General features: G+C 40.6%; 1 protein-coding gene across 2 annotated transcripts in view; it reads right to left on the bottom strand.

Moving 5' to 3' along the window:
* Window positions 1-2,168: 2,168 nt before the first annotated feature.
* psd2 (pleckstrin and Sec7 domain containing 2) overlaps window positions 2,169-20,937 on the bottom strand; it is a 44,016-nt gene continuing 25,247 nt past the window's right edge. Inside the window, exons 4-15 of one of the 2 annotated variants that reach the window (XM_007568348.2) lie at window positions 12,514-12,702; window positions 11,450-11,530; window positions 10,641-10,753; window positions 10,467-10,525; window positions 8,359-8,448; window positions 8,205-8,248; window positions 7,888-8,078; window positions 7,718-7,788; window positions 7,248-7,405; window positions 6,437-6,581; window positions 6,188-6,331; window positions 2,169-5,159 (exon numbers count right to left, since the gene is read on the bottom strand). In XM_007568348.2, the coding sequence (XP_007568410.1) occupies window positions 4,944-5,159; window positions 6,188-6,331; window positions 6,437-6,581; window positions 7,248-7,405; window positions 7,718-7,788; window positions 7,888-8,078; window positions 8,205-8,248; window positions 8,359-8,448; window positions 10,467-10,525; window positions 10,641-10,753; window positions 11,450-11,530; window positions 12,514-12,702 (1,501 nt within the window). In that variant the 3' untranslated portion in view covers window positions 2,169-4,943. Of the gene's footprint in view, window positions 5,160-6,187; window positions 6,332-6,436; window positions 6,582-7,247; window positions 7,406-7,717; window positions 7,789-7,887; window positions 8,079-8,204; window positions 8,249-8,358; window positions 8,450-10,464; window positions 10,526-10,640; window positions 10,754-11,449; window positions 11,531-12,513; window positions 12,703-20,937 lie in introns of both variants that reach the window. The other variant, XM_016679807.1, reaches the window with a different exon arrangement.

The raw sequence follows: 20,937 nt of genomic DNA, 5'->3' as shown, positions 1-20,937 counted from the left end.
TTTTTTGACACCCAACTATATTTTCTTTCATATTTGAAAATGAATTTCATTTTTTTTCTACAAACGCCAAACGTAACTCATTACCAAACTCAATAAGCAAATTACTTGTTAAAATCAAACTTTTTACAGCTTCATTTGAGCATGTCTTACACTTGAAAGACTGCGTTTTATAATTGATTTACTTCAAGTTGATAAATGATGAAAGAAAATTAGCGAAAGATCAAATACAGTAATTAAGCCACTCAATAGCTTCACAACCTTCTCAGCGGCGACTTTGAGCACTAGCTAACTACACTAGCCAACCAGAGAAGCTAGCTAGCTTAACCCCGCCGAACTAGGTAGAGCGCGAGGTGCATTGTGGGTAATGTAGGCGACAGGTTAGGCAAGTGAGTAATGCGCAGTTACGAATATCTCTGGTTCGCTACATGATAAATTAAGTAGACTGTGTAGGAATAATAAATGTTTTTACACCAGTTGCTATTTTCTACTCTTCTTCCTCTGTTTTAGTTATTTTCTGGGGGAAATCTTACTAAACTCTGGAATTATTCTGGAAGAAGCTCATTTTAAGTCAAACTTTCTTTCAAATTTAGGAGCCGAACTTTAAAGCTGTTAAGGGAAAACACGTTTTTAAAAGACTATTTTAAAAAAACAAAAAGAGGGAGAACATAGCTCGTTTATTACAATTTCAGCTCTGAGAAAGAACGAGCAACTTGGAGTGTCCACTTGATGTAGCATACTCGGTGGGATTCTCTGATGTCAACCCATTTGTTTCGTGATGGATTAAGATCCAGATATGCTGGCTGCTTCATAGCATTAATCTGGTTGTTCCAGAACCAACCTGCCACCATCATCCCTGGTAAGCAATAAATGAGGGAGGTCAACACTCACAGGCAGCTGCAGACGTTTCCCTGGTCACCTTGGAGACGACTGTCAGCCAAGTCTTTACTGTTTCGGCTCTTCTTTGATAGTTTTCTATTTCCCTTGAAGTCCCTGTGACTTTCATTTTAAAGTATTTTATATAATCTTTGTGCTTCAACTGTATGTTTTCCTCTCTCCAATTAACTTTTTAATCAGCGTCCAGTGTTCACTGAACATTATTTAGAGCTAGCCTTACAGACTCTCTATAACCAGCATTTAGATTTGCGAAATTAAAGGTATAAAATAATAATTAAAAACACCTGTTTCAACCCACTTTTTCACAAAATGAGTGATTCCCTGATTGAACCCCATGCTGCTGTCGTGAACACGCTCCGCTTGATTAATGATTCAGTTACACAGAAACAGCAGCATGTCGTTTAGTTTTCCATTACTCTTCTGCACCGACTAGTAAATTAATCACTTTGTGGAAATTAAATTTTTAGAAAACAAAATTAAAAAAATAAAATAAAATAAAGCAGTGATGTTGGACTGCTGTTATTGTTTTAAACATAACTTTGGGTGCACAACTTTGACGTTATGGATTTTCTTATATGCATGTAACAGTTTCAAAGAGGCTGAGTATTGCTGAAATATTTACATATTCCCCTTTGAATCTTTGAGGAAAGTGATTACAAATTCTCTGAATTATATCGTGTGGAATTACTTTACAATTGTTTGTAAATCTGTTGAAATATATTTTAAATACACTGCTATATGTATGAACTATGTGAAACTATTTCCAAAGTGAAGTGAATAGATTTGATATGTCAATGTCCGACGAGCAGCTTTAAATATAGAGAATATTTTGCTTCAAATTTAAAAGAAATATCCTAGTATTTATTTTAAATCTAAAACTAAAAAAAAAAAAAATTCTGTCAAATTTTTAAATTATGATATCCCATATAATGTATTATTTTTGTGCGTAACCATGATTCAACTACTTACCAATTCTCACATCGTTTCCTCCACGATAAAACAAATCAGATTCTAATAAATCCTAAACGTATTTCAGTAATCTAATAATCTGCTTTGCTTTGTGTTGGCAGTAATAAAGTCAAGGCCCAGTCGTCTGTATAAAAGCTTACTTTATGAAGCACAGACTAAATATTCAGTAAATATGTCCTTTACATAGTATGCGCATTCTGTCAAAAAGTTCAAATATACAAACGAAACAAAAAAAAAAAGAAAAAAAAAAGAAAAAAAGAGATCAAATTCTGGCACCAATATGCCAAAGTTGTCAGTTTTTTTTTTTCTTCTTTAAATAAAACAAAAACAATCCACTTTTTATTTTGTCACAACCTTATTTTACAGCACAGGCCTAACCTAGAACCTAGAACACGAGGAATCGAAGGTTAGCACGACAGCCAGACAAAGGGACTACGCCGGGGAAGCCTCCCTGTAGCGAAGCGGCTCTTTTTATCCAAACGGCTTTAAAAACGGGTAGTTCCTGCTTCGGACACACGGCTCTTCTTCAGCGGCTTATTTGTTTTCAGTCTGAAAGAGAATCCAGGTTATTCCAGCCAAAGTCCCAAACGAGGATTCCGGACTAAGCCAAACCTGGTCCTCCAAAGCGGCGCAGGCGTCCATATCGTACGGTTAGCGTTTCCAACGTGATCAAAAAACGCATCAGGGTCAAGTGAGAGGATACCGAAGTTACTGGTCTACAGTTGTGTCATAAACAGTTACGTTGGGGGGGGACATGTTTGTGTGTGATTGGGGGAGCTTAGGCTCAGTCAATTAAGGTGCTCACAAACAGATGTACTAGCGCATCTCCTGTTCCAACCACAGTCGTCTTCTTCCAGGAAATTCAGGTCCACTGGGTTGCTTTTTGTCTCTTGGTTTGGGAGAAAAAAAACAAAAAACACATGAGCCGTAGATCTGCTTTGCCTGTTCTTGGTCTCTACTAAGAAACTTAAACTGGTCCCTTTTTCCTAGAAGTCGCTTCACATCAACAGGAAAAATGTTTTGATGGCCACCGGTTGCCAGATACCGACTGGCTTATCGACTTAGAAACACGAAACTGGAGCAGTCCCGCTGCTCCGCTCTACAAATTGGCCGGTTTTCGTTTCCACGAAGTGAGACATCAGCTTCAGTCGGTGCTGGATACTGGAAACAGGCCAGAGAAAGTTATGACGGGCCCATGTGACGGGTGATGGATCCGAGGGGGTGATAGTGCATGTTCAGACTCAAAGATAAAGGCTTTGGAGAGACCCAGGCCTGATTGTGCCGGCGGGAAGCCAAACGCGCTCAATCAGCTCGTTGTAGGACAACGAGACCCAGGTATTTAAATTTGTTTAAAATCCTTCAGCTGCTTTTAGCTTCAATATACCAAACTGGAACACATTCACACACCACGACCAACATATCCTGCATCGCCCACAACTTCCTGTCCTGCTCTTGTAACAGCCAGACATATTCTGTTGCATCACCAAGCCAAGAGTTTCCATCTCTTGAACTTTTCCACATTTTGTCACGTCACAGCAACAAACCTAAAGGTGTTTAATTGGAGTTTTATGTGGCCAATCAATTTTGTGCAACCACAATTTGAGGTAAATTACAACAAAACTACCACTTTTAAATTAAAATCTGCTTACAAAAGTGTTGGACGCTACAGAAAGCTTTCTGGTTTCTCTCTGTCGTCTTGGTAACTAGGAGCGTCTCCTCTCGTTGTACTATAAATCCACCACTGTTTTTAATTGCTGTATTAAAACTTGGCTGAATACAGCAACCGTTTTCAGATGCAGACTGACCTACATCCTGTTTTTATTGCTGGGAATGGACGAAATATTTTTCCTGTTTTCCTTAATATTTTTGGACTCTATTGTATAGAGTCCAAAAATATTAAGCGTAACGTAGCGCAACTTTCTTCTAACAATATGCCCCAAAACAATTTCAAGTATCTATAATCCGGTTTCTACAAAATAAATAAGTGAATAAAATTTTATTTAGCTAAAAATACTTCATGGTTAGTTTATTGTCGAATAGGTAAAAAAAAAAAGAAAAGAAGAAAAATTAGATTTCAGAACATCGTTTACCACCCTATCCCCAAATATGCACAAAACGCGTCGTAATTTGTCAGAGGCGATACCGACGACCTGCGCTGAAGTTTGCGATGCGACAAAATGCTAAAAAATTCAAGAGCATTGCAGACTTGTTTCTGTTCAGTTGGGACAGAAACGCAGCAGTGAGAGGATAACGCAGACAACAGCTCGGAGGGTCTTTCTATCTGACCAGCACTTCTCGAAACCCGCTTTTGTTTCCTGAAAATGTGAAAAATATTAAACAAATGTTAGTGTTTTGGGCGGTTTAAGCAGTCGTTTGATCTCTCTGAGCCAAGGTGCCCTTCAGTAAGGCACTAAGCCTCCAGCAGCTCACTAGGAACAGTTTTACCCATTTTACATCCTCCAAAGAGACATGCAAAAAAAAAAAAAAAAAACTTCTGGAAACAGGATGACAAGCCTTCTCTGGGCTAAATAAAGTCAAATAAATAAATAAATATGATAGTTAGGGACTTTATCCTTCTGAGTTAATACTACACACTCTCCTCATACTGTAGGTCCATTTGCTACACGTGCCTGGATGAGTCCAGATGAGTGAAAACGGCCCAATGCTACAGCAGCACGGCGCCTGCCTCGCTACACCTACCGACTCACTTCAGGACCGAAGCACAAGGTCAGGAAAGAAAAACCAGACGGTTCCGACTTGCTTTCCGACTTACTCAAACCACTTGAAGTTCTTCTCCGAGCTAATGGCACTTTGACTAGACAACTGCCCGACTCTGAGATGATAAAAAGTAATACTGACGGTGCTGTGTTGAAGCAGAGATCACAGTTTGGATCGCTCCAAATGTGCGACAACAGGAGCTGAGAGAACGAAGGGTTCAGCAGCTTCCCTCAACTATTGCTCAAGGTCAGGATATTCATCAGGTTTAATAACATCTGGGAGGGAGCGGGGCGGTTCGCCGGGAGGACGGCGGGAAGGGGAGGGGAAGATCCGAGGAGCCACAAAACGCAACGGGCGAGTGACTAAACAGTGCATCCGGGGAGCCTCCCGTTCTGGCCGGAGTGGGACAGGCTGATGGACGGGGAGGAGCGCGTCTTCCGCAGGAGGCACTCTCGACCCGCCAGGGTAGCGTCAGACATCATCCCGCTGAGAACGCTGGCCTCGATCTTCTCCAGGTCGTCCGTCTCGGCGTGGATTTTGGCCTGCAGGAGGCTGACGTACGTCTCGTAGCGAGTCTTCTGCTCAGAGACAGGGCAGGGGGAGAAACGATCAGAATCACTCAACTTAAAGCTACAGTAGCTTAGTAGTAGTATAATAGACAAATAATCCGTTTAGAATTCAGACGTTTAAGAGAATAAAACAGCATCATGAAGGTCATAACATGGTAGATTCTGCTGGAAAATAAATTACCTAAGTACTTATTGCAATTATAAACTATAATCTTATTGTTTTGAGACCATTTTCAACTGATGTATTGATAACGGCTTAATAATGCAAGTTTCCCCTCTCCAAGACCAATAAATTTTAATTTTGTAAAGAATTTTAACACTAAAACTGGACAATACTTTAACATCCGAGATGAATAAAACACAACAACCAAACAAAACTTAGATCCACACACATGACTGAAACCATAAATAAAGTGGATCAGGATGTCTGCAAACAAAGCTGACCTTCAAAAAATATGAATCAGAGCAAAAAAATGAAAAATTTATGATGCGATTAAATTGCTTGAAATGCCCAGAAACAGGAAGGGAGAAAGATGTTCAGTTTAAAGCAGGGTTAAAAAAGTCAATTTTTTTTTTATCAAATTGGTTAAACTAAAAACAAAACCCCCCTAAAAAAAACAAAAACACTTGTCCTGAAACATGTGGACATCCAGATCTACAACGGAACGGTTTAGACATTTTATTTATGTGTAAAGAAATATGTTGTAGCTGTAATTAAAGCAAAACACGGTTCTGCATAGTACCGACCCGGGAGGACACACTGTTAGATTTATTTCTTTTAAATTCATTTTTTTTCTATTTAAGGTTGAAAATTATGTTATTTTCCTTCCTCTTCCCAGTCGTGTGCCACTTTGTGTTGATCTACGACCTAAAACTAATTGAAGTTTGTGGCTAACGGATGACAAAATATTAAACCAATACGTTTTCAAGGCGCTCCGGATAACCCGGGATTGTTGCTGATCAAATAATAGAAATCTCAGTGGTTCCTGTTTGCTGAAGCTGATCAAACATGGATGAGCGCCGCAGGAAGTCGCTACCTCGTACGTGAGGTAGTGCTCTTTGAGCCGGTACTCCTCCCAGTCGCGGCCCTTCGGGTCGCCCGACGGCTGCAGCTTCCTGTGCTCTTCCAGCTCCAAACTCGTCTTCTTCAGCTTGTTCTCGTGACTCAGCAGCTGCTCCTCCTGCACCAACCAAAGACGGCCCGAAAAAAACAAAGCAAAAAACAAAAAATCACTCAGGAATTAGCTGCTGAAAGCTGTGTTTCAAACAAAGTAGCTACTATGTACCTGGTTCAGTCTGGTGGACGAGGACGGCAGGATGGGCCGGCAGAATTTCTTCATGGATCCGATTGCGGCGGGAAAAGCCGGGGCGGAGAACAGCGCCGCCACCAGGTTTATCCGGAAGATCCAGGACAGCATCTCCTCCTCACTCCTGCAGAGAGAACGGAGAATAAAAACGACCCGACCGGCATTTGATCAGCAGCACCAGATTTTAGAAGCTTTTTCTCAGACAAAAAAAAAAAAAAACTAAGGGTGGACCGATCTACTTTTTTCAGTTCCGATGTCGATATCTGAGGTTTAATATCAGCTGATACAGATCCGATACAGAAAAACAGCTGAGCTGACTTTCTTTTTTTAAAGCAGACATAAATGCACTGATTAAAAAAAAAATTAATAAGCTTTGTCAAATATTTAAAAACGACTAATTTGTTCAGCTAGACAATGTAAAATAAATAAAGAAAGTGAAACAACAGGTTGTCTATTTTGGTCAAACGTAAAAATAAAAAGCATCAAACTTTCTTTCAAATGGTTTAGAAAGTTCAATTAGGGATTCCAAATATAACGTAAAAATAACTAATAAATCATGATGTCGCTCAGAGCACAAAGCATAGAATTAGACTGAATAGATCTGCCCTTATTAGGCACATTGTCGTCGACAACCGAACTAGAACTTTTTTAATATCAGGACCGATACAGATATCACTATCAGATCTCTAAAACAACTCCTCTGATCTGGTGTTAATTATTTAAACATTCATTAATATCAACACGTTGATCCCTGCAGATGTGTTAGTTTCCTGTCTGAGTTGTTCCTTACGGGGCCTGCAGCAGAAACACTCTCCAGTCTGAAGTTTTCAGTTTCAGCACATGGGGCTTCTTGCTGTAGTCGGTGGCACGAGTGGCCAGAGCGTGATGAATTCTCACGGCGTTCTTCAGGTCCGCCTCGGAAATGTCACTGTCTGGTCTGTACTCATCCTGTTGAAAAACAAGAAAAGGAAAATCAGTTTGAGTTTTTTTTTGTAAAGTAAATCTACCGGCTTTACTTGGAAGTCAAACAACTGAACATGTGGTCAGTGCAGCTTTCCAGCCAGCAGAGGGAGACATACACACACCACGCCTCTCACATTTTCTACCACACACACACACACACACACACACACACACACACACACACACACACACACACACACACACACACACCGCAGCAGCTCGCAGCATTCAGCACGGCTGTCGCTGCGGTGGTGGATGTGTTTCTATGGCAACGGAGCAGAGGAAGAGATCTGGTACCTTCTGGAGATATAAGATCATCCCCTTTAGGACCGCGTAGAACTTTTTCCAGCCTCGCCGCCCCTTCGGAGCTGGAAGAGAAACAAACTAGAGTAAAAATCGGTTTCACTGAACAGTCAGTGGATGTAGATGTTTTATCGGTTCGCCGGTCGGCTCGTGGGCGCTCTCACTTCTTTTGCCGTCCATGTCGGCGTCGCTCTTGCGCGTCAGCACCCCGTGTTTGTAGGTGACGGCGTTCAGCTGAACGGGAATGGCGATGAAGGGGTTAGTGCCGTCCGTCACCCTAGCAACACGCTTGCTCCCGCCCTCACACTGGTCCTCCACTAATTCTGACAGACTCTTCCTGAGCTCCTCCTCCTCACTGCGTGTACACACACACACACACACACACATTGAGATAAAAAAAAACACCAAGATGCAAAAAAAAAAAAAAAAAATTTAAATTAGCTTACATATTCCAAAAAATACTTCTAAAAGGTGAACTCACATTGCCCACTCCAGCTTTTCGTTCTTGATTGAGTTATACAAGACCTGTGACACAGACAGGAGGAAAATAAATCCTTTTTCATCTCCGCTTGTTTCAGTTTCAGTTCTGGTGGGAAATATAATAAGAAATAATGGGAAATAAAAGTTTATTGTACCTTTAATAATTCTTTAGGGAAGTCATTGTCGTTGTTGAGGCCATCTAGGTTACTAATAAACTGCTGGCAAGACATTTTCTTCCCAATGTTCTGAGGACAGGAGGAAAAGCAACGTAGCAGCTTGAGTCAAAGTTTTGTCAGTGGGAATATATGTGAAAATGTAAAGATGATGCATTTCCTGTGGTTCTTTTTTTTTTTTCCTTTCACTTGGTTGCAGTTTCACAGCTCTCCCACTGGGTGGCAGTGTTAAGCTGCTAGAGTTCAGCAGCGCCTCTGCTTTCATAAGAGGTTAGCTAGCAGCTACCTACCGCAGAGGAAGTGTTGGCAAGTAATTACGGTCCAACATTAGTGTAGGATAAAAGAGAGAGAGAGCTGTTTGTAACTGCAGTCAAACTATCTGAATGAATACAAATGATAAAATAAATACCAGGTAACAATGCTACTGTTTTTAAAGAAATTGTTATGAGATTTGAATGGATTCAAACTCAGTTTTAGGTATTTAGTTATTACAATAACTGGCACTCTGGTTTATTGGTAAAATGCAATTAGTAAGATAACTTGTTTGTCAAATTTAAAAATAAAGCTACTAATTCCAACATGGGTATGTTTAATTATAGGCTTCGCGGTAAGCTATGAAGTTTTAAAATATTTCACTTTAATGCAACATCTGCAAAAAATATATTCATCTGTTGTTACTGTAGTATAATCTCTGAGCATTTTAGAAAATTTAACTTTTGATTTGACCAGATTTATTTTAAGTGGGGAAAAAAGCAAGTTAATAAAAGCAAAACTAAATGACCAGTTTTGAATCCCTTCTGCTAAAACTTTAAATTTACCAGCAGGACAACACTTTGCCTCATATTTCACAAGCTCCAGTGAAGGTTAGCAAAGTCCTCACTTGTGATCGATGAATATTTGAACCTCACTCTCTTTTCTACATGGTATCAAATGGTTGCTATGGATACGTGGTTCTCCAACGGTAATGCCCAAAATGTCCTCACTGTGCATATTTAGCGTAAATAGTGTCAGAGTCCAGTCTTTGTGGACTGTCCTCTGTCACCATCATGTGTTGGACTTTGTTCTATTATGTAGCCACGTTTCTTTCATTTACAGTCGTCTTTAGCTTTTTATTTGCAGCTTCCTGTTTTATTTTGACTAGTATAGCTAATATGTGTTTTCTTAATGTTTTGGTCTTTCCCCCGTCTCATGCTGGGTTTGGATTTTCTCAAGTTTAGATGTGTGTGTCTATAGTTTACCAGCTTCTGGTCTGTTCTGCAAAAAAACCCCAAAATATCACCAAGTATTTTTGGTTTAGCTTCTAGTTTAATATCTTAGTACACTTGAAATAAGACATAACTAACTTCCAAGTAACTTTTCAGGAAGAAAAGGGCTTGTTCAAATTATTTCACTTATTATAAGACATTTTTTCCAAAATATTAATGAAATAATAGTAGTTTTTCATTGATATTAAGGAATTATTGGCTCTTATATTTTGCTGGAAAGTTACTTGCAGGTTAGTTTTGTCTTATTTCAAGACAAAAATTCAATAAAAGAAAAACTTATTTTATTGCTTTTCACACATCTGTACTGGGGGACAAAAAACAAATGTGAGCTGTGCCGTTTTAGCTGGTAAAAGGAGGGCAACGCGTCTACAGGGAGACTCTTAGTTGGTAAGCATACTCACCACCTGCAGGGGCAGAGACAGACCAGGGGCCAGATTTGGTTAGCAGGGGGAAGGGTTTGAAAAGGAGAAAAGGGAATTGAAAAGACAGAGAGGATATTAGTTAATATTGCTAGTGAGGGTAGAAGTGAAGTGAAGAGCAGGGCCAAGGAGAGGCAAACTGTGAACTGACAGCGCTCCAGTTTTCACACCGCACACAGGAGACGGTTCCATTAGACGAGACATAAGCAGGTCATAAAGTAGGCCGAGGAGAGAGTGAAACAGCAAAAAGGACAGACGGGTAGAAAAAAAAAGAAATGCAGAAAACGCGTCAAAGACGTGCCGTCCTGACGGTAAGTCATCTCAGATATTTTGCATCACGTTTAAAGAAGACTTTATAAATTAGAAATCAGAAAAAACGTAGAGGCGGAAAGACGACGGTGCGTACATGTCCATGTAGATCAGTGTTGAGTAGCATTAGCGCGCAGGTCAATGTGTGGGCTCCATCTGCAAAAAGACGAAGAAGAAGGTCGATGTCGGAGGGATCGAAGTGAGCCAAATTGCTCTTTAAGTAAAATAAGGCAAATCCTGAACGTGTTTAATGAGGCGGGTTGAGTCAAACCTTCAGAGGTGGGCGTCAGTGGGTTGCAGTGACAGTAACGTCTGGAGAAATGGACGAGGACCCGCTCTCTTTCCTGAGTTTCTCCCATCAGTGGAAAGGCCTTTAAGAAGTTTCTGTAACACAAAAACAGTCCAATGAAACAAGAACTGATGTTAATCTGTTCTAATTTCAATAATGAGAACTACAACCGCTGTTACCATGAGCTGAAAACCCTACGTGTCATGTCTGATATGCTGTAGGGCTGAAACGATTAATCGGATTAATTGTGATTAATCAATTACTGAAACGATCGTCAATGACTTTAGTAATCAATCGGTTAAAAAAAGAAGCACATTCAAAGCAGTAATTAAGTCAAAGCTGTACAAAATATACATTTTGCATTGAGGGTAAAAAACAAATAAACCTTTGTCTGTAAATATGTTTTAGCCAAAACTCCTCAAGTAGCTTCACCTGATTCAAACTCTCTAACAAAGCAATACTATTTTCATCTTAATGCATTTCTAGTATTGTGTAGAAAAACGCATAGGTGGTTACATGAAAAATATGTAAAATGAGCCAAAAATTTTTTTATCCGATTAACTGATTAATCAACAGTATAATTGATTAATCATTAGAATAATTGATAGATTAGTCAATTGCTAAAATAATCATCAGCTGCAGCCCTAATGTACCGTAAGTTGCACAGGATAATCGACGTCAACACTGTCAAGTTGATTAGCTCAGAACTAACGTATGTGTGTGTGCGCGCGTATGTGTGTGAAGATCTTCTGTCATCCATTTGCCTCTAAAATTTGCTGAGTAAGCGTTACCTCAGGGCTCGGTCGAGGGACAGGCCAGAGAAATCAAAGTAACTCAGGTACTCTGAAGCCACCAGCTGACTGAACTCGTTGCTGCAGAGAGAGAGAGAAATAATCAGCATCAGTAGGTCAACGTGACACCAGAGGATGCAGCCTCTTATAAAAACATTCAAATCTCTTGAAGTTTTTCCACTTTGTAACCACAAGATTCTACGTGTTTTCTATTAGGATTTTATTGAACAGATCAACACAATGTGGTACTGATCTGTGAAATGAGAGCTGGAATGAATGCATGAATCCAAGATCATTAAAGTCTCATCAGAATGGAAATTGTTTTTTTTCTTGTTGTTCTGTTGATGTGCAGTGTTAGTTTTTCATTACACGCAGTTTTTTGTGAGCTGGCCAAAAAGTTAAACTTTGGTCTCACCTACCCTACAAGAGCACTTTGTTCTTCATGTTGCCGTTTCCTACACGACTTGTGGCAAATTGTAAATGGAGCTTCTTTTGTATTTCCTTCAACAACATGAGCCGTTATGATCCATAGGTGTTTGGACTTGTAGCTTCAGCTATTTTCTGCTTTTTTATCATTTCTTTATAGTTTGTTTCATTATACCCAGCCATTTTAGCTTGTCCCTTGTTAGTCCAGTTATTGTCATTGTCTATGTCACAACATATACAAACACTTTAAAAAAAATCATTCAGGGGTTTTACTCATAAACTCCCCAAAAAAAACACGTTTCTCTTTCAGAAGGAAAGTTTGCCGATTTATTTGCAGAGAAACAAGTTACATTTACTTGAGTAATTTTTTTGTGTGTACAGACAGCACTTGGGAAAATGTTGTTGATTTCTGTGTTTTTATGATGTAAAACACTTTGAACTGACTTGTTGCTGAAACGTGCTACGCAAATAAAGTTTGATTGAGTGATTAAATGATATGAAGTATCGCTACTCTTACTTTACTTTAACTTACTTTAAAGTTTTTACTTTAACTTGCGTAAAGCCATGTTGAAGCAGTGCTACTCTTACTTGAGTTCAGTGTTTTGGTTGCTATCTGCTCATGCGTCATACTGACTCACTTTTTGCCCAGGTGTCTGGCGACGTCGCAGCGCTTGAAGCCGTCCAGGTGATACAGGCGCTTGGCCAGCCTCTTGGCGGCCTCGCTGTCGACTCGGCAGCCATTGGCCAGAGTGTCGGTGCTGCCGCGCTCCAGACTGCCCAGAGCGCACTCCTCCAAGTCAGACGGCACGTCTGACAGGTTGGCATCGCTGGGAAAGAGAACATACGCACACAGACACACACAGACAGAAAGACACACACACACACACACACACACACACACGCACAACAGATGCAAGAGCTCAAGTTAATGAACGGGACGAAAAGAAACAGTTTTTTACCTCGGCTCTCAGATTTGTTCTATGCCTTTTCCTCCGGTTCTGGGCCGACGCTGATCGGGGGTAGCGTGTCATAAAGCGCAGGAAACCACAGGTGCACAGATCCATCCACCTCCAGCGGCAAAGCATCCTTAGGTTGGAGGGGAGACATTCTAACACTTGACCTTAGCTGTGATGCTAGCTGCACAACTGTAAAGTCTGACTGTTACAAAGCTCTCCTGATAACGTCAGACACCTGCCAGGTTTCTGAACCAGCGACTCTAAACTACTTTTTTTGTGAATCTCCTGTTACAGCAGGAACACACACACACACACACACACACACGCACACGCACACGCACACAGGTTTGTGCCAAGAAACCGCAAGGTGAAAACAGCAGCAGCAGCTTTGCAGTCGTAGGTGGTAACAAGACATATACGCTCATGCTGACTTCAGCAACTCCCATGAAACTGTCCTTAAGGGTGACACTCAAAGTCAAAAACTATTCAGCCGTTCAATTTGTGATTTTCCCCAACTGTCTGGCGAAATGAAAATCAAAATGTCCAATCCCGTAAAAGCTAAGACGACGGGAAAACAAACACAAACGAGCAGGAAAACTGTAAATAAACACGTTTGCTTGCAACAACATGACAGTTCCACAAGATGACAGACCTTTTGGGGTTTTTTTCTTTAGTAATAAATCATAATTTAGACAATATAATCGTTCCAGCGAACGGCTGAATGAGGATGAATTATAAAAACATCTCCATCTTAAGTTCCTTTCTGCTCCGCTGGGTTTCAATGGCACCTGTTAATTGTCAAGGTTCGTTTTAAACACAACAAACACATTTGAAAGCTCCTGGAAAACAAAGCATGAAAAAAAGAAAATCTACCAACACCGTTTCTGACGTCCCGTCCCGCGTTACAATAGCCATGTACTGTTGTCAACTAAAACACTAGAGAAGCTAAGCAGCTCAGTCCAAATAACCGTTTATGGGTCGGTCTCATACTGTACACAGTTGTTAGGCTGTTGTCAAGTAAACAGAGAATCAATGTGCAAGTATTAATTAGTGCCCTGCTTGTTTATTTATGACCTACCTAATTGACGTTGAGCTGCAGTTTGAGAGCATTACACACTTTACTCTGCAAAGTACTTCACTGCCGAGTCAACCAGGAAGTGAATGAGCCTTTTCAGGGACATTTTAATAAACCGTGTTTGTGTTTGATTGCCAGTTTGAAAAATGCTCTTATTTAAATTGCTTCTGCACCGAGCAACTTGATTTGTGTCCCAGGAGCTTTCTTCTGGATTACCCACTTATGTGTTAACAGCGCTTTATTTCAACGTCAACGCCACAGAGAGTGTTTTGGCATTTGCTTACCAATTTATGACAAATCGTACAGATTTATTCACCTCCACTAATCTGACTGGCGTTTCCTCATTTCCTGTTTGAGCATGACTACCGGCATTCTCACCAGATGACTCAGATGTTGTTGTTTTTTCTCTTGCTTAATCTGATCAGCCAAATTTCATTACCGTGACAAATTCAATACATTACAGACCAGCTGATTAGATGGCTACCATGGAAGCAGCTAACGCTAAGTAGCCTGTCCTAGCAGAACAACGGCTGAAGTGTTACACAGAAACATAAAGATGGCAGAGAATGTTTCTTCTGTTTACATGCTGATGCAAACGTTGAACTTTTTCAGACGTTAAAACCACAAACGTCTATATATTTATGTTCTACAAATAAAATAAATGTGTATTCCTCCAAATCACTACCAAATACTTTAACGACAGAAAAAAAGGCTAATCTTTTTGGAGGTAGAGTTGGAAAAAAATAAAATCTGAAAACTAAAGTACCGTACCCAGTAATCAGTATTGGTCCCACACTGATGCTGATTTGGTAAGGTAATTTTATTTATGCAGCACATTTCAGCAGCAAGGCAATCGAAAGTGCTTTACACGAATTAAAAGGAAATAATAATAAAATAAAACAAGCCAAAGGAAAGAGAAAAGAAAAATAAGACTCTAATAATGTTGATCTAAGGTATATAAACGAGATGCTCCTGTTCAGGGTTGCTAGATAAATATTATCCTCTGGTCTAAATCCTTTTCTGGGTTGGAAGAATAGGAGTCTCTGCATAATAATCTAAGAAGTATGTTGGTCTAAATAGTGAGAACTCCACAGTTTATATATATATATATATAAATAAAAGCTAGAGTGATCTAAAGTAATGAGAGCATTGATACTGTGGACTGACCCACCCACCTCCACTGATAAACAGTAATCCGTCTCAAATGAACCAGATGCTCATGTCTCGCTTTCATTCCTCATCAGAAATTGTGCTAAGCTGAACAGGTTAAGCAGCACGATGCTAGCCGCCATTGTTTTTGTTGCCATCTGCCCATCCACATGTCGAATGAGTCCCACAGCCGTGCGTTCTGCGCCTTCGCGTCTCGGTACTGGGTGCTACAGAAACGTTTCACTCCCGGTTTCAGAAAGTACCGGTGTCAGAGACTGCGGTCACTGGTGTAACATTTTTTCTGTTGGATCGCAACAAAAATGTTACGGTTCAACTGCAAACGTGGATCTCAGATAAGATCCTGACATCACACACAAAAGTTTGTGGTTTTAACAGGACAGAAAGTCTAACGGTATATTTAGACACTTGACCTACATCCTTCATGAAGGGCCTGGATGTTGACGCTCTTTGCAAGGTTTCACTTGAGTGTTGCTCTTCATCTACCCATTTACTTCTTAGGACTTAAATAAAAGTTATTTATCGTATCAGTACAGCTCCAGGGAACATAAACAGCTGCATTGCGATGAGCTGCCTCATGTAAACTCCTCTGCCTTATCGTGGCGAAGCATCAGTCGCACGAACCGTGTTGCGATGGCGGATAGAGACTGTAGAAACCGAGAGCGTGAGCTCAGCCTTGGAGACAGGGTGGGGAGTTTCCAAGAGGTTTGAATAACGAGAAAAAGAAAACCCTCTGTTCTTTGGCGTGGAGGAGAAGTCATCTGATTTTATTTTGAGATGGGACTTAAACGCTTCCTGTGATGCTCCCAGTGGAGAGGCTCACAGGAACACGTGAAACAGGGCGGAGGCCGACAGAGTGAGACCCTTCAATCTGCAGCATAAAGCCTGTAGGGACTGCTGCTTATTTAGTCTTTAAATTCATATAAGCTCCATATGGAGACACAGAAACACCTTCAACTCATTGGGCCTCAGCTACAGACTCTGATCACTGGAGGAACCACAAACACAATGAAAAGAGGTCACTGCTAAGCCGTCCCTGCAGTAGAAATTGCTCTCGCTTGTCTGACCATATTAATTCCCAAGCTTCAGAGAGACCTCATAAATCATTCAAAACTGATATCGGTCATGGGGTAAACATGACACACACACACACACACACACACACACACACACACACACACACACACACACACACACACACACACACACACACACACACACACAAAAACACACACAAAACAATGGAGATTGGACACAATATTAAAGAATTACACTCAGATTTCGAGACCAGACACTTGGAGTTGCCAAAGGCCAAGTGACACACAGCAGCACTATTAGTGTATCTAAAACCACAATTCTGTACCCCGAGGCCAAGAGTATTCAGCTACCGTGGCTGCCGCTCAGTCTGCACGCGTGTGTGACTGTGTCAGAGTCAGAGAGCATGAAGAGGCACGCCTGTGACTCACATGCTAATCTTTTGCAGCGTACCGCCGGTACCCACACCTAGAAGATCAAGGCAAGGTGTGAGTGGGCGTGACTGGGAGGGAGGTGGATGGTGGTCACCGTGACATTTTTAAAAGGTGGTGTGTGTGTGAGTGTGTGAGGAAATAATGTTGAATAATAGGGAATTGGCCAAGTTACGCAATTCAAATGGTTTCTTTTTTTTTCTGTGAATAATGATTGATAAGGAAACCAGAAGCATTGTGGGAAAAGACAAGTGTGCGTTTGTTATTGCATGTGATATGTTGCAGCTTGTAGATGTAATTATGTGGAAACGCTGCTGCAATGCTGGACCTCAACATTCAAAACAAGCAACACCTCCAGACTGATTTACACAGAGTTGCTAATGTTAATGCTGTTCACAAACCGTTCTTCGTTCTTTTTGAACTTATCTCTGATTAAATCTGATGGTGTAGCATTAAATGTGGTGTATTCCTAAGAAATTTAAAGTTTAAACACAAATTACAGAATATTTAATCATTTTATGGAATGCTTTAGTACCATTCTTGCTAACTCTTAAATTAGTAGTACATCTTGGACCTGAGGCTCTGAAAACATGTGATTAGCAATGATTTTTATCTGAATAATTAAGTAATGACCCGACAAATACAGAGATTTGTGTTTGGAGATTTTAGCCTGCAGCTCATCAGAACTTACTTTAGCTAATCTTGAGTGACTTGGTAGAGATAAATACTTTCATGTCTTACAGCCTCATAAATCAGGATCAAAAGCTCTATATAAAACATTAGCTTAGTTACACACCAGGATCGTTGCTTTTTCATTAAAGCCAAAAATGTTTGTTCAAAGGTTACTCTGCGATCCCAGTAAAATATTAGCAGAACTACTGACTCATTTCCACTTTTTTTTTTTTTTTTGGCATCCTATTTTTTAAATGCCGCCTCCCCTCAACTATAAACCCATCAAACAGATCTTGACGCCAAACTCACAGGAGCTGCAGCAGGAAGTCGAAGTGAACATCATATTCCTCCTTCCACATCTCGGATCCTGGACGTGAGCGGGGGAAGGCGCGCTGCGGACCGACCCCCTCATCCTCCAGCGGCTGGGAAAACGGGCATCGTCCCGGTTTGCGGGCTTAACGTCAAGCTGCAAACGATCTGCTGAGCGCCGACCGGATCCCAGGATAAAAACGCTGACTGTTCCTGGTCAGCCTGTAGGGTTAGCGCTGGCTAGTTCGGGCGAGCGGCAGGAGGCGGGGGGTGAGGTCGTACTGTAGAGGTTTTCCTTGAAGTTTCTTGGTTGGTGTGGGCTCCTCACAAAGGAGAGGATGTTGGAGGCGGAGCGACCGGCTGGACAGACTTTTTCCTGACGGATTGCGCTGTTCCTAGTGGTGGCTTTACAATGGCCCTGTGTGTCCGGGCCAGCACAACTTCCTCTGCGCTAAAATATCGAGACTCGAGGCCAACAGGTCGGGTCTGTGTACGCGGGGTGTCCCGACTTGTGGATACGACTGAGCTTTTTCTGCATGTTTGGAGGCACAATCAGAAAATACTGGCCTGGATTTGTATTAAAACTCACCAACCAAGTAAGTGATGAGGATGAGCAATATCAGAAAACATCCAATCTATTGCTGAGTATTCGATTGCCTTCGTACAGGGCCGGATTTAACTTAATAAGGGCCCTTGAGCTGGAGACAGGTTTGGTACCCCATCACAAAAAAATTGAAAACATCTAGCAGATGGCTCCATGTTGCCTCCCCCCCCCAAAAAAAAAAATAAAATATGTTTTTTCAAATATTTGAGAGTATTTAATTATTTTTGTTTTAAATCCAACAATATTTTAATAAAACGCCACATGCGAAATAATCCCTTGACATCAATATGAGATACAATATAAAACATGCACCAAACAAAACAAACATTATTTTAACATTCCCTATTCCACTCGATTCCAATCTCTCTTCACAGCTCAGTCAGTCAATTAGACCTTTACGAAAAGCAAAGCACAAAAAAAGACCTTCACGTTCCATCAGGATGACCAGAAATACAGCCAGAGTAATAGTTGAATGGGTTTTAATCAAAGTGCGTTAGAACGGTCTAGTTCTGAAGTCTGCAACCCTTTCAGTCCAAGGAGCCACTTCTGTCTTCATTTCAACAAAATAAAACAGTCTTGGTGTGGCTGTGAATTATTTAGTGGCAAAATGATAAACATGAGCTTACAAAACCAAGGCGGTGACAGAAAGCAACAAATGGAGAGTGAGTGAGTGAGTGAGTGAGGGAGAGAGAGAGGAGTTTAAATACTGGCAGAGTGACCTCTGGTACAACAGACTGGGACTGATGAGTTAACGTGTTGCAGGTGTGAGAGGAGAGAGCTTACTTGTCTTACTCCATCAGTGCTTGGGGGAAGCAACAATTTCAGTTTATAATTTTTCGACAACTGGCTGAGGATTGATCAGGTTCTTGGTGGGACTTTCACGGCCACTGACCCTATATTCAAAGACATTTAGCTATCGCTTTGCCTCATGACAGAGTGCTCCATCACGCTGAACAAAAAACACAACATAACAAAAACATGGATTATTGAGTTCCTGCTGGATCACTGGGGGGAGTTGCTCTTAGAGAATGTTTTGATCCCATTATTTATGTCAATGATGTTAGTTAAAACTTTGTGTGAGTCTACCCAACGAGACAAGAGACGATGACTAATGTGAGCACTGCAAAAACACAAAATCTTACCGAGTATTTTTGGTCTAGGTTCTAGTGCAAATATCTCGTCACACTTGAAATAAGACAAAACTAAATCAGAAGTAACTTTTCAGCAAGATATGAGCTTATTTAGGAAAATAATTCATTGATATTGATGAAAAGGTACTAGTTCCATTAGCAGATAAATTTACTTATAACAAGCCAGTTTCCCCTTGTTATTAGTGAAATAATCTGAAAGTGGAACTAGAGCTTTTTTATGAACATTAAGGAATTATTGACTTAATCTCCTCTATCTTGCTGAAAACTTTCTCATAGTTAGCTTTGTCTTATGTCAGGTGCACTACGATATTTGTACAAGAGACTAGACCAAAAATACTTGGTACGATTTTGTTTTTGCAGTGTGCAAGTGTTTCCTTGCAGAAGAATGATTTGCTTTGGAATAAATCATTCTGTGTTTCTAGTTCAGTCAGAGTGACACAGTGAAATCAGCGGCCCTGTCCTCATGAAGACATCCCTCTTAGCTTGAAGTGATGGATCAATTTAGGGCATCGTAAGTACAAATCCAGTTTTTCCTCATCAAGTCCATTTTCATTATCTTCACTGACTATAAGTAGTTGCGAATCATTTCATTTCATCAGAGCACTTTTCACTGAAAACACACTGAATGCAAATTGCCACCATAAATAAACGAAGCAGTAAAGTTTGTGAAAATAAGATTCCTGTCCGTTTGCGACCTGTAAGGAGCGTGTGGAGGTTTTTGCTGCTGAGCTCTGGTCACAAGTCAGTCTGCCGTGACTCACCGACTCTGTCACTCACTGACAATAGACCAGACGGCAGAATTTATAGACCTGCCCGACGACAGCCTATTTTCACAGCAGGCGGCAACTCGGAAAGTCTCCTGCTTAACCAGAAGATGTTACGGAAATCATAAGCAGCCTGATAAAGTCGTCCTCACACAAGGTTTTTGAATTAAATGTCCAGACAATAGCGCCATGATGGAAAGCTTGATTCAAAAGCTGAGCGTTTTTGGGCTTTTGGCTCCATCTGTGTTACATCCATCATAGACTGACACCTGCCTGTGCTTCCAGTGAAAACAGACATATATGGGATTAAATTGGTGCTGATAAAAATTTTTTTTGATGTAGTTATTTTTTGTCTTTTGGTCTATTTAACGTGATTAAGACTTTTTCTAAAATGTACAGTGACCTTTTTAACAGGGAGTGAAAAAGGGGTTGATATTCATTACTAAAATTACAATGAGATGCATTTTTCTTTATGTAAGAGTAATTATATCCATGATCAGAGCAACCATGACCGCTAACTGAAGGTTAAAGTCAGTTAGGAGGAAGAAAAGAGATGCTTACTATGGTCTGCAACAACGCTGAGGCATTTGGTGTGTGTCAAAGTATGGAGGGCAGGAACTAGGTTTGGGTGATAAATCTAATTTTTGGTTTTTGAGGATTTAATTTTGGAAGGAGAAAAAAAAAATATCTGGATTTTTGGTCTCTTCAGGTTTCCATAGCTCAGACTGATGTCAGCGTACTCAGGGGCGCCATCTTGTTTTACAGCTTTTGTTTATTTGGACTTTGAATTCAGGTCAACTCTACGATGAACTACAAAGGCCAGGCTAAGAGTCTTTCTGAAATTATAAGAGTCACAATATTGCAAGAGTACAGATATAATATAAGGAGAATGAAGTAG

Source organism: Poecilia formosa, unplaced genomic scaffold (assembly GCF_000485575.1).
Source record: "Poecilia formosa unplaced genomic scaffold, Poecilia_formosa-5.1.2 Scaffold221, whole genome shotgun sequence".
Lineage (NCBI taxonomy): Eukaryota > Metazoa > Chordata > Actinopteri > Cyprinodontiformes > Poeciliidae > Poecilia > Poecilia formosa.
Note: the sequence above shows the minus strand (reverse complement) of the source record. Positions and strands in the feature narration are given on the sequence as shown.